The sequence below is a fragment of the Gadus chalcogrammus genome, chromosome 10, assembly GCF_026213295.1.
Source record: "Gadus chalcogrammus isolate NIFS_2021 chromosome 10, NIFS_Gcha_1.0, whole genome shotgun sequence".
NCBI lineage: Eukaryota > Metazoa > Chordata > Actinopteri > Gadiformes > Gadidae > Gadus > Gadus chalcogrammus.
Window position 1 is genome coordinate 5725038 of NC_079421.1, and position 12597 is coordinate 5737634.

Sequence of the window (12597 nt, forward strand, 5' to 3'; positions counted from 1 at the left end):
GTGTGTGTGTGTGTGTTTGCGTGCGTGTGTGTGTGTGTTTGTTGTGTCTCGCAAGCATAAACAGGCAATAAACTCCCAGATGCATTGAGAAAATAGGTTAATGCTTTGGCCTATAGCTCACCGTACCTCTTTGCCACATAGACGGACATGGCAATGCACATGAAAAGCACAGCTTAAATTACTGTTGTAGAGTTCCCAGTTCCCACCAACAATTTTATTTGAAACGGCCTCGCAACCACAGGTCCTCGAAGCTAAATGCCTTTTAACATTGCCATTTAGAGTCTTATTCATAGTATAGAGAATTCAGGGAAACATTTATTTGAGCACAATAATTCATTCCAAAAATGTACAAAATAAATCAAGGTATAAAACAATAATAAGAAAAACAATAAATGCAAGTTATATACAAGCAGTGGCGTGCTTATTTTCTTTTGCAGGTGAAGAGCCGGCGAAGCCAAGACCACCTCCTCTTTTTCTTCTTCACCTCCACAGTCTCCTGTTGAGTAATAACAAACAAAGAACATTAATGATCAATCTGCAGAAATAATATCTTCCATATTTATGTACGATATACAATATAATATAGCTTTGCTTTTTGGCTATGATGGTGATGGATGAATATCATCCATTTGCTTCCCTTCAGTAAAAAAAACATAAATTGGTATGGTTCTAAGTAACAACTTTTTTGGCAACATATTATCACCCATGTTCAAAATTGTTGCTTTGCGTATCATGTACTGTTAGACTGAAAGGACTCAGCCAGAAGGCAGCACTCTGTAGGTTACACTTGGGAATGACAGAGACCTTTGTTACTGTAAATGACACCGCGTTGTGGCCTGTGTGATAGGCTGCTACACTAGTTACTAAGATGACTGACCTTAGGGGAGGTGACCAACGTTGTGTCTTCCCCGTGGAGACACTCCTCTGCTCCCTTGAAGTCATCAGGGGGATTCTGGGGGTCCGGTTCATTAGGGGCCGGCAGGGGGTTCTGGGGATCCTGTTCAATAATAAAAATAAGTAACATTAAAGTTTCCGGTCACCCTAATCCAAACAGTCAACAATCAAAGTTTGATGAGTATTTTGTATATTTGCTAATCATACATTTATCAACGTTGACTGGCTGCAGAAGTAATAATGTTTGAATAGTTAAGACATCTACCGGGTCCCAGAAACACGCAAGCCAGTGTCATAGTGTCTTTGTTCAGCATGTTTTATTGTCTGTTTTAACGTAATTGATCGTGTAATGAAGCACACACACAAATCAGGCAACGTAAGGGCGTTGGATGTGCGTTGAAAGCGGTTCCGAACGTGTCAAGAAAGCCAGTAAGCAGACATTGAACATTCACAAACAAATTATGGTCTGCTCATTTTATGAGCCGGGGCAAAGGTAATAGGCTTATCTTAAACATTTCTTTGTGTGTAGCCCACCACGTCAGGGCCTTTGTGAAGGACTGTTACACCAGGATCTGAGATGACTGACCTTAGCGGGGGCCAACAACTGTTCCCCGTGAAGACACTCCTCTGCCTCATTGTTGTCGTCAGGAGAGCTCACAGAGGTCTTCAGGTGATCAAGCACCTCTGTGGCGATCAGGGAGCAGGCCAGCAGGGTGTTCGGGGGGTCCTTCATGAGGCCGTCCCTGGACAGGCACACGCCGGGCAAGGCCTCTTTCAGCCTATCCTCAAGCACCCAGCGAAGCTGCAGACCCAGTTTCTCCTGTTGAATGACCTCACCTTTAATCCTTCGATCCGAATTATGAAATCACATTTCTACACAAGTATTCTATGCATTTGACCAAGTCCTCCTTTCTACATACAACAGGACCACAATATACTGTACATCATTAAGTCATGTTTTATGAATTGTATTACTTTTCGAAGCAAATTGCCAACTTCACCTTGCAGGCATTTATTAAAGTAGGAAAACCATGCAGGTTAACAATGCATGGATGTGATAGAGAGCGAACCGTTGTACTTTACAGTTCCTGTCCTTTTTAAACAAATTTAATTTGTTGTTTGGTTTTATAACTAAACCTAAAGCAGACCTCCTGCACGGGGTCCTTCAGGCGCTCCAGGGTCCGCTCAAATCCAGGGTTGTCCTGGTTCATGGTGGCCTCCTCCTGCAGCAGGAGGTGGACTTCCCGGACAACCAGGTTCTGGAAGGCCCGGTAACGGTCGATGTGGGACGGGGAGGACATTTCGTCCCGGCCTCTGAACAGCTGGGCCACAATGAATCCAACGGTGGACCGCTGGATCACAACCGGGTCCTGTTTTACAGAGGAAGACACCTGGACTGCTTAGCCTGTCTAAAACCAAATCAGTGGTTCAATACTACTTTGATTTTATTATCTCGTGTTCTCGAGCTGCTATTATGCACATGTATGTGGGGCTAAACTTGCAGTCTTGGTTTGTTGTGTCATGATAAACCTACGGTTGTGGAGACGGAGTTAGACTCTCCGTTCTCCGGGTGGGGTGCTGGAGGAAGGAGATCTCCAGTGACGGGTCCACAGCTACTGTTCTCCATCACAGACGGATCACAACGGCAGTGGCTGTCGGGCTGCTCCTTCTGAGGGGCGTCCAGACTGGGGTCCAGAGCAACAGGGTCGTCAGCCAGAGTGTTGCTGTGGACGGCTGCGCCCCCTCCTCTCAGGTCCTGCTCTGCGGTGCTCATCGGTGGGAGAGCCCTGCCAAAGAGTTTGCCGTGTTGGACCCACGTGCCAAACGTCCCGTAGAGTTGCTCCCTGAGCTGCTCAGGAAGTCTCTGGCTGAGCAGCTCTTCCTCCATCTCCTGCTCCTCCTGCATCACCCTGGGAACTGAGAGGAGAACAACAAGAGAGTCAAAGACATCAACGTATGAATACAATCCAACACATTGTCAAGGGCTCCTCGAATGGTGCAGAAAGGAATTTCACTATGGTAAGTATTAAAGAGATGTATTCTACAATTGCTAAAGTTGTTTAATTAAACTGGCATAACAAAAATTGCCTTTCAACTTCTTGAATTTCTTTGAATAAGGATTTATTAATAATTAGAACACTTTGTTTGAAGCTGTTACCTTGGGTGGGGATGGAGGATTCCTCAGGGCGGTCTGAATGGTACCGGGCCAGCAGGGCCTCGACAACCTCCCACAGGATGGAGACGAGCACATTAGGGCCCTTCAACAGAGACAAGAGAGAAGACGCCCTCAGCCAGTGCTCCTCCACCATACATTCATCGGAAACCAATCCTACCTGGAGAGAGGAACCCAAGGACTTGGTAAGGCCGCAATGCACCAGCATGGCAAGCCTCCTGATGTCCCAGCACGGACAAGGGAGGCTGGTGTCCACGGTGATGCCGGGCATATTCCTTAGTGTGGCCAGGATGGAACAACTCATCTGGGAGAGAAAGGGAAGGAGAAGAGATGGAGGGGACCGGAGGGTTTATGAATGGAAATGAAAGATGGGACAACTTTGTTTTTATTTATATAGCACTAACAAAGAAGAGGGAGAGAAGAAGAAAGGCAGCAAACAAGTTTGGAGCAGGACGTATGGTTTTGTACGACACGTATCAATATCTACAATTATCAGCAGGGTCGACTGAAGCCCCTAATCTAACAGTAGCATGGGTAATATACTAACATACTATATATATTGTAGAAGTGGCAGTAGTCGTAGTAGTAGAAAGTGGAAGTAGTAGTTGTAATAATAGCAGTTGAAGTATTAACAGTAGAAGTAGCAGGAGTAGTAGTAGTAGAAGTAGCTGTAGTAGAAGCAGTAGCCCCAGCAGTAGTTGTAGCACTACTGCTACTAGACCTACCTTGAGAGTGGTGGTCAGGAGCGTCTGCTGGTTCAGCGGTCTGTAGCCCTCGCCGTTCAGGGGCTGGAGCCTCAGTACCAGCTTGACCATGAGGTCGTCCACCAGGTCGCTGCTGACGGTGAGCATGGAGCCGGGAGGCAGGCTCTTCAGCGTACACTCCATCCTCTGGACGGATGCAATATACAAAATATATGGGTAGCTTTTATTTAAAAAATCCTTACCCAACTCGGATGAATTTCATCTTTTGGATCCTAATTATTTGTATTCAGAAGTATTCATGTTGTTTATCGTATTATTTCTAAGCAGTATCAGTAAAAGTGAACTATCGCTTTCATTAGCAAACTTTCAAACAGATATGCAATACGATTGGTGCCAAAAATGAAATGCTACTATGTCCTGCAAAGCCCTGTCACTGACCAGCAGGTCCTTCTGGCTAGGTGCTAGCTGATCCGGGACCAGCCCGGCTATGCTATTAGCCACCAGGTAGACGGCGTAATGCTGGAAGATGTGTGGCGTGGTGAGCAGAGCCTTCTCCAGACCGTTCCAGGGGATCAACTCTTTCTCCAGACGGGCCATGATGTATTTAGCCAGCTGGAAGAAGGACCCAGAAGGCATGCTGCCACTTAGCATTCACACAGGACCTATTTGTCATTTTGATGTTATGTTCCTCTGTGAAAGCATTTGGTTAATTTGTAAATTGATTCTATGGGTTGAATTTGTGTTTTGCACAGTAGGGATGCAAATGACAACATTAAAGGGTCAAGCAAATATTACAATATGGAAATTAAGTATGTTACTACACTGCAAAATGTGTTATTTAAATTTTTGTATTCAGAGTACAAATCAATGTTTTCAAATCTGCTTTTTTCTCTTAAACAACATATAAGTCACCAATATGAAGCATCTTATTCAACAATAGAGACCTGGTGATGAGCTATGGGCTGCAGAAGACAGTTGGCCTTATGCCTGTCCACCCTCACCCTGACCCAGGGGAAGGAGGACCGGAGGAGGCGGTGGACCTCCTGGAAGATGGTGAACCACCACACAGGAGGGTGGGACCCAGGGCTGACCTGGAGAGCACAACACCAGTAGACACCTGTTTAGACCGTCTGTGGTAGACACAAGTCAACCTGGGGCTTCAGGAGCTGTTGCAGAGCTCCTCCGCAGCTTTGATGGAAAATGAGCCTTCCTTTGAACCACAGCTACCTGGCTCTAACTGAATACCCCCTGCCATATCTCAGTGAATGACTCTATCGTTGCCACGATACTGGATTCTCTAACTTTGATACAATACCTTGAAAAAAACGATATGGGATACTATTTTCCATACCAGGGGGAAAACCAAAGAAAATCCCATACCCAAAGTAAAAAGAGTATATTTCCACAACTGCAATGGCTATAATATGTCATCATGGTGCGCAAAGAAAGATTCTTGTGCAAGTGAAATATTCAATGCGGATACAACTTGGTTAGAGTGAATAAAGCTGGAACACAGCTTAAGTGGAAGATTACATTTCCACCTGAAATAATTATCAGTTGGTCATTATCAGTAGGTAGCCCTGAAGTAGGCCTAATGTAAGACACAGGGTGGGTAAAAAAATCGATACGGCAATATATCGCGATACTTTGCTGGCCGATAAAATATCGATTTGTTCAACTCCAAATATCGATACATTGTTGTTAAAGGGGTAGTTCGGAATTTTGGACATAGGGCCTGATTCCGAAGTGAGCATTGGTATTCTATATCACTGGAGACAGTTTTCAACACATTTCATTCAGTCCTTCTAGTTGCAGAGGTCGCTCGTGCTAGGCTAGCGCATGTCAACGGGCAATGCTAGCCTGCTATTAAAAACAGTCTTACCCACTCCACAGTACACCCGAGGTAAATCAATTATAACGACAGACTATAAATCTAAATGTCGGTTTATAGAATAATGTTTGAAATAAAACCAACCTTGCATTGCATTGCATTTTGAGGGAATTGCGGGGTCTCAGCAGCAGTGTTTATATTCCTGTACGTAGGCTACGGCAGCGGCGGACTGATACCTAGGTCACCTGCCGCTGTCATTGCTACAAACGCAGAGTACAGTGAACGAAGGAATTCTACAAGCGTATTAAATTAACAAGATATGGCCACGTTTGGAGGAGTTAGCGATGCATCTGCTTTTGAAGACGATTATGAGGAATGTGTTGTATCCAACGAACCGTACATGTACGAGCCGGTGTTTTGATGTCAAAGTCAGCAGCAACAAGCCACAGTTGAGTCCTTTCTGGATCTCGCACTGGAAATTGGTGGAAACTTTGTGGTGCCCACCTGTACCGTTTATTTCTACAATTTCTAAAAGCACACGGAACCATCATGTTGCCTAGTCGTTCAATTGCGCTTCTGTCCCACCCTTCTCTGTTTACGTTCTTCTGTCGTGATTCGGTTACAAACCTAACCAGCGCATAGTAGAATTCCGCTTCTGCTGAGAAAGTAGTCCCTCGATGATTAATGTGATGCAAGGTTAGTTTTATTTCTAACATTATTCTATCAACACAGACATTTAAATCTATAGTCTGTCTAACTTTAGAGCCACGTTACAAGATACCACAACGAGGGTACATGGTGGACACAGCTGTACCCGCGATGTATGAAGAGGTGAAGAAAGCGGTTAAAACATCCCTTGGCGCTGCGCAACGAGTTGCATTGACCTGCGACGGATGGACCTCCAGAGCCACACAGTCGGATGTGACCATAACGTCCCACTACATCTCCAACGACTGGGAAATGGTTACGCATGTTTTGCAAACGAGGGCAATGCATGAGAGCCACGCCGGCAGTAACATCGCGGATTTGCTGAAGAGGGCCGTGGACGAATGGGGCATTCAGGATAAGGAGCCAGCCATTGTCACCGACAACGCCAGAAACATGACCAGCGCAGCAGAGCTAGTCGGTATGCCACATTTTAAATGCTTCGCGCATACACTAAATTTGTCTTCTCAGCGCGCACTGAAGTTGCCAGCAGTCCAGCGTTTGTTGGCTAGAGTGAGGCGGATTACCAACTTTTTCAGACGCAGTACAATTGCGAATTTGCGACCCATGTTTTGAAAGAAAAACAGAAGAACCTGAAAACAAACCAAGTGAAGTACAAGTTTTAGGTCGATCCATTTCAGAATGTTTATGTTTTTTTACTTTATTATTTATTTTGATTAGAGGAAGAAAAGGGATAGTCTGCACTTTATTTTCTTATACTTTTTTACTGCATGCACATAGGTATTTTATTTTCATTTGAACTTCAGTTCAGATTTCATACTGTGAAAAACTACTGTGCACTTTATTTCAGTTTTCAGCTCAGTGTTTCAGCTGTAAGAAATAAAACAAATATTGTTAATGTTTCATTCATTGAAATAAAAAATAGCTGTTATGAATGAAATGGTTTTGACTAAATTTGTCCTCTGATCAATATAATCTGAAATACATAAACTCTTTAAATCGCAATATCGTGATATGTATCGTATCGTGACCCAAGTATCGGGATACGTATCGTATCGTGAGGTTCATGCCAATACCCACCCCTTGTACAATTTTCACAATTTTGACACTCACAAATACACCAGATTCCCAGCAGATGGCGATGAAGGACATATATTCTGATTAAAGGAGATTGTCCTATTTCCTTATTCATTGATTGTAAAAATCATCATGTTTAGTTGCAAACCAAGACACTGGATTATCTGTTATAGTGGTTTTATGCGATCAAATCAAACTCAAATTCGTGAACCTAAACAACAAAGGTAAGACATCATTTTTGGTTGTTAAACGATAAGGGGAAGTATTTTCTTCAGTTGTTATTTGCGAGCAAAAGCAGTAATGAAACACAAAACCTTCTTCTTGCATATGGGTGTACATTCGTTTTTGACACTTCTAGGGTATTTGCCTCAAAGTCAAAGTAATTCTAAAAAGCACTCCTGCCGTTTTCTTTCTCTATCGAAAACCGGTCACGGAGTCTCCGCTTTACATGCTAGCTGTTGAGTTATGGCTAACTTTTAGCTAACACCGTCGCACAGAGCATTGAGATATTCATCTATTTTAAAAATCTATATTTTTGACAACAGTACTGTACAGGGCCGGCCCTGACCAATTTGGCGCCAAGATTTTTGCTGGCGCCCCCTACCCCTTTGGATCGCACAGTAAATTCGACTACCAATGTTCATACACTCAGAGAAGCTGCAAAGCTTTGTCTTTGAGACTCTTTTATTTTAGATAGAAAATTAAACGCACAAAAAACGTATTACAAACCAAGTAACGAGCAATGAATCATAAATACACTATAAATAAGGTATGCACAAAATACTGCGGAATGAACGTTTAATAATAATTAAAAAAACAGTGACAATGAATCACTCATACAATAAGGTATGCACAAAATACTGCAAAGAAATGCATGATGTTTACTAAAGGCATTCATAAGCAAAATAATAGATATGAGTTCAGATTCTAATTATTGTAAATACAATTAAATGTAGGATGGATATCTAGTTTGGTTCTCAAGCACTCAAGTGAAGTGTAAAAAAAATACAATAATATATTATCATATGAAAGATATGGGAAATGTAAGATATGCAAACCACAAACTATCATCCAAATCAGCTTGAGAATAAGCACTGCTCCAATGGTTACTACAATGCATTGGATAATTTAAGGATAATGCCCCCATTTTACTGTGGGTTACAAACTGTTATGGACCTATGTACATAGCAGACATGTTTTGATTTTCATTGAAGCGTGGGGGTTTGGATTGAGCAGCGGACCAGCTAGGTTGAGAGCTGCCGTTCCTTTTCTTTTTTAAAAACAAACACTGCATGACCAGTTAACTCCGGTTAAGTTGTTTACACGTTGCTTGGCAACGCGCTACGCCCTGATTTACAAAATAATAAAACCACATTTAAAACCACATATTGCTTCGATAAGTCAATAAATTATGTATTAAGCGGAGTTATGTAGGGAACAGTTAGCTCCAGAGAAATAAAGATAGAAAGGTGAACAAGAGCCCGACAAAGTGACCAGTTGGCTATATAGCCGGCAGGGCCTACATTAAAGATAAACAAAATAGAGTTACTGTATTTCTATAATAATAATATATATATATATATTTTTTTTATATTACATATATATATTTAATTATTTATTTATTGGCGCCCCCTGCCGGATGGATGCGCCCTTAGCATTCGCCTATACTGCCTATGCCCAGGGCCGGCCCTGGTACTGTAGACAGACACTGTCTGGGACAGTAGCCTATAGGTGCCCATGGGGCCGGGGGACAGCTTACCTGAGTCAGCAGCTGGGTGATGACTGCTCTGAGGGAGGAGCCAGACACCACCACCCGCCAGGGCGGGGCCGAGGCAGGGGTGAAGTCGACAGCGGCCTTGACCTCAGAGTTGGACGTCCGGAGGGAGGGTCCAGGGTCCGGTTGTACTCCAAGATGACCTGAAGGCCAATGGAATTACAAAGTTTCGTTTTTCCAACATACATCCTACCCTCCAACATCACAGCCCTTGTTCAACATGCTCTTTGAGGTAATGGTACAGCTGATAAGTTGAAGTAAATAACAAATATTTACCTTCACAGGGTCTTGGAGAGGGTGGTGAGACGACAATGCAATGCATGTTGGAAAAGCAGAAGCCAAAAAAACGCACGAAGAGAGCAGTGAAAAACACAACGTTCTCGCACGGTACCAGGTAAACTGATGAAGAACAAAGCCACGGAAACCAGTCAACATAGCATATGAATTCCATCACTCGGCATGGTGACATCATGTCAAAGAGCCTGATGGCAAAAAGTGTGAGTGTCAACAAGTTGTGTTACCATAGTGACAATGATGCAAATTATACATTTTAATGCTTAGCATCCTTTTTCACCCTTGAATGGATGAATCTTTTTTAATATTGCATTGTTTTTCAATAGTACGTTCTACAATGTTTAATACTGTAACATATGAGGTTAATTTAGCTGTTAGAAATACTCATACTCAAAACTTTTACTTTCCTACTTAAAATATTAATGTTACTGCAAGGTTGCAAAAGCTGTTTGTTACTTGTGGCAATTTCATTCGAATTAAACTACATTACGTGACTGAACGCCAATAGTACTTGAACACATTCACCTGTCCGTGAACATGACCTCTGCCGGAGGTCATGGTCTCTCAGCTGGTGGCGATCTCCTATGATCCCACAATACTTCATAACTTCATCAAACTATGTATTTTGTTATTGTTTTGATTGAGCAATCACTAGTGGCAGAAATTACATATTATAACTTTATTTCTGAAAAAGTGTGTTACAATCAGCATAATATTATAAAATATATTACAATAATAATAATATGATAATATTAACATTATTATGTAATAATAATATTACTTTTGGAATAATTATATTACAAAAGTAGCTAGAGTTCATGAGACTCATGCCATGTAAGGACACACAGCTACACTGGCAAAACCTAAATGGCTATTTATTCAATTAGCTCAAAACAAAATAAAGATACATTTGTTTCCCTTAACAATGGGAAAACAAAGTAACGTTCAGTCCATGTCCCGCAAAAAAACGAGAGCCAAATAACAACAAACTTAAGTTTGCTTGGCGTGTCTCCAAGGCCCACTAACCACTGGAACAAAAACCTTTCTTATTCAGGGCGTCATAGCTCAGCCTTGGGATAGAATACAATTGCAATTAAAACACACACACGACGCACACACACACACACACACACACACACACACACACACACACACACACACACACACACACACACACACACACACACACACACACACACACACACACAATGTGTATGTGTCAACATAATGCTATAATTCTTCCAAATATTTTTTTACTCTGCACACTACTGTTGGTATTTGTTTTATGACACCTCCAATAACCATCTTATGGTTATTAGAGGTCTTCTAAATGTATAACCCTGAATAACATGTTGAACTTGTGTAACTTAGTTTATGCTTATTTTCCCTTTCCATTTAAGCCCTTTAAAGACAATACATATGGTTGGCATTCACAGAAAATAAGTGATTTTGCAACAACCTGTAGGCTTACAGTACAGTATGGAGCTCTACTCAATAACTGGGAAACACACAATAAAAGGAACCACCGCTGCACCTGAGAGAGAGAGAGGGGGAGAGAGAGGGGTAGAGGGAGAGAGATGGTGGGGGGTGAGAAGGAGCGGTAGATAGAGTGGGGCAGAGAGAGAGAGACAGATAGCGAGAGAAGGAGAGAGTGAGAGACATAAAGATAAGGGGACAGAGCACACAGGGGGGAGCTGGAGGAGGAAAGTCATGGTCAAAGAGCGAAAGAGGGAAAGATGGAGTAGCATCTGCAATGGAGGGACACAGACAGAAAGGGACATACAAAGGGACCAGGGGTCCGCATTCAGGACCCCTCGCCGGTGTCCGAGTCAGCCCTGTCTTTGATGTCCGTCCTGATATCATGCAGCACTCAGAGAGTCATGTGGCACACACAACTGCAATTCTGAACTCAGGTTGATATTTTGAAAAATATATCTATTTATTTTTTATTATGGACTGAAATATTTTATCATATTATTTCATGTGATTATATGAATGAATAGTACACAGAAACGAGGCTGTTCCAAGCCCAGGGCTGCCTGAGAGGTCTTCACGCCGTCACGCTACCAGCAGTCGGTGGTGTTTCTGTGTCTGTTCGCCTCGCCGAGCCTCCACGCTGCGTGAGCGCGGGCATCATCACATGGCATCTTCATTCACTTGCACCTGAATGGCAGCTTAACGTCAGCCCTGTTCTCGGGAGTAAAAAAAAGAACAAAAACTGCGCCGCAGCCAGTGCAAGGACGCGGTGATTCAGCGGGCACACAGGCACAACACAGCAGGCAGAGGAGAAGGATATGGAAGCATATGTAGCAAAATTCTAATGGCAATGCAATTTGCAATTTGCAATTCAATAAGCAATTACGTTATGCAATCGACAATGCATCATGCAATTTCATAATGTAATTTGTAAATACGTTATTCAAAGTGTATTTTAATATGCAAAGTGACAATGCAATCCTCAATTAAATTAGCTAAAGTTATAACAATAAAAATAGAATAACATTTTGTCAAATTCTTTGAGTTCCTTTATTCAAATTGAAAAGCTATAGCGTCCCCGTGATTGCAATCCACTTCGCCACGCTCCGTGTGTTGCGATATTCAAATGACATTTCAATCCGCAAAACGAAAGCTTTGCAAAAGATTTGGCAAAACGTTTTCCAAAAAGTCAATATACAAAGTGGCAAACGTATCAGCCAATCAGCGTCTGGGCGGGAACTACGTCACTTTCTATTGCCTCCAAGGGTATCTCCACGGTGGGTCTCCCGCAGGCCCGCCGCTCCCTATACGCAGAGTACGCAGAGTGCGTAGGGCACCAAGTACCTGAGGGGGCACCAAAAATTAAGGTTTGTAAAAAAATAAAAAAATTACAATATTCAATTAAAAAAATATGTAAATTAATTATGAAGAGGCCCACGGTTGTTTGTTCTTAAATGTATAACCTCTCACTAAATTTCGGCAGATTACATGTTTTTACCTAATATATAAAAAGGGGCCCCTTTTTATATATTAGGTATGCTAATATATAAAATGCTCGCGTAGGGCACCGAAACGGCCAGCAGCGGCCCTGGTCTCCCGACCCTATGTTTCGCAGTGCCTGTAGCACTTGGGAAATCTTTGTGTTTACCACACTGGTGTCAAAACGTACCAGTGAGGATAAGTCGTCTATCCTATCTCCCAGAACACG

At 42.6% G+C, this 12597-nt stretch overlaps 1 protein-coding gene across 2 annotated transcripts; it reads right to left on the reverse strand.

Annotated features, from left to right (window-relative positions):
* Positions 1-205: 205 nt before the first annotated feature.
* Positions 206-6855, reverse strand: LOC130390931 (uncharacterized). Of its 2 annotated transcripts, none has more exons than XM_056601114.1 (11): positions 6003-6855; positions 5747-5862; positions 4716-4862; positions 4210-4383; positions 3793-3957; positions 3053-3371; positions 2429-2811; positions 2043-2264; positions 1481-1714; positions 878-997; positions 206-496 (listed from the first exon to the last, which is right to left on the reverse strand). In XM_056601114.1, exons 2-11 carry the CDS (start codon positions 5756-5758, stop codon positions 422-424), a joined length of 1851 nt encoding a protein of 616 aa, XP_056457089.1. In that variant the 5' UTR covers positions 5759-5862; positions 6003-6855; the 3' UTR covers positions 206-421. The 2 variants fall into 2 exon arrangements, with proteins under 2 accessions (XP_056457089.1, XP_056457090.1); XM_056601115.1 differs by having other exon boundaries at positions 3053-3152; positions 3228-3371; positions 5747-6855.
* Between the last annotated feature and the right edge of the window lie 5742 nt (positions 6856-12597).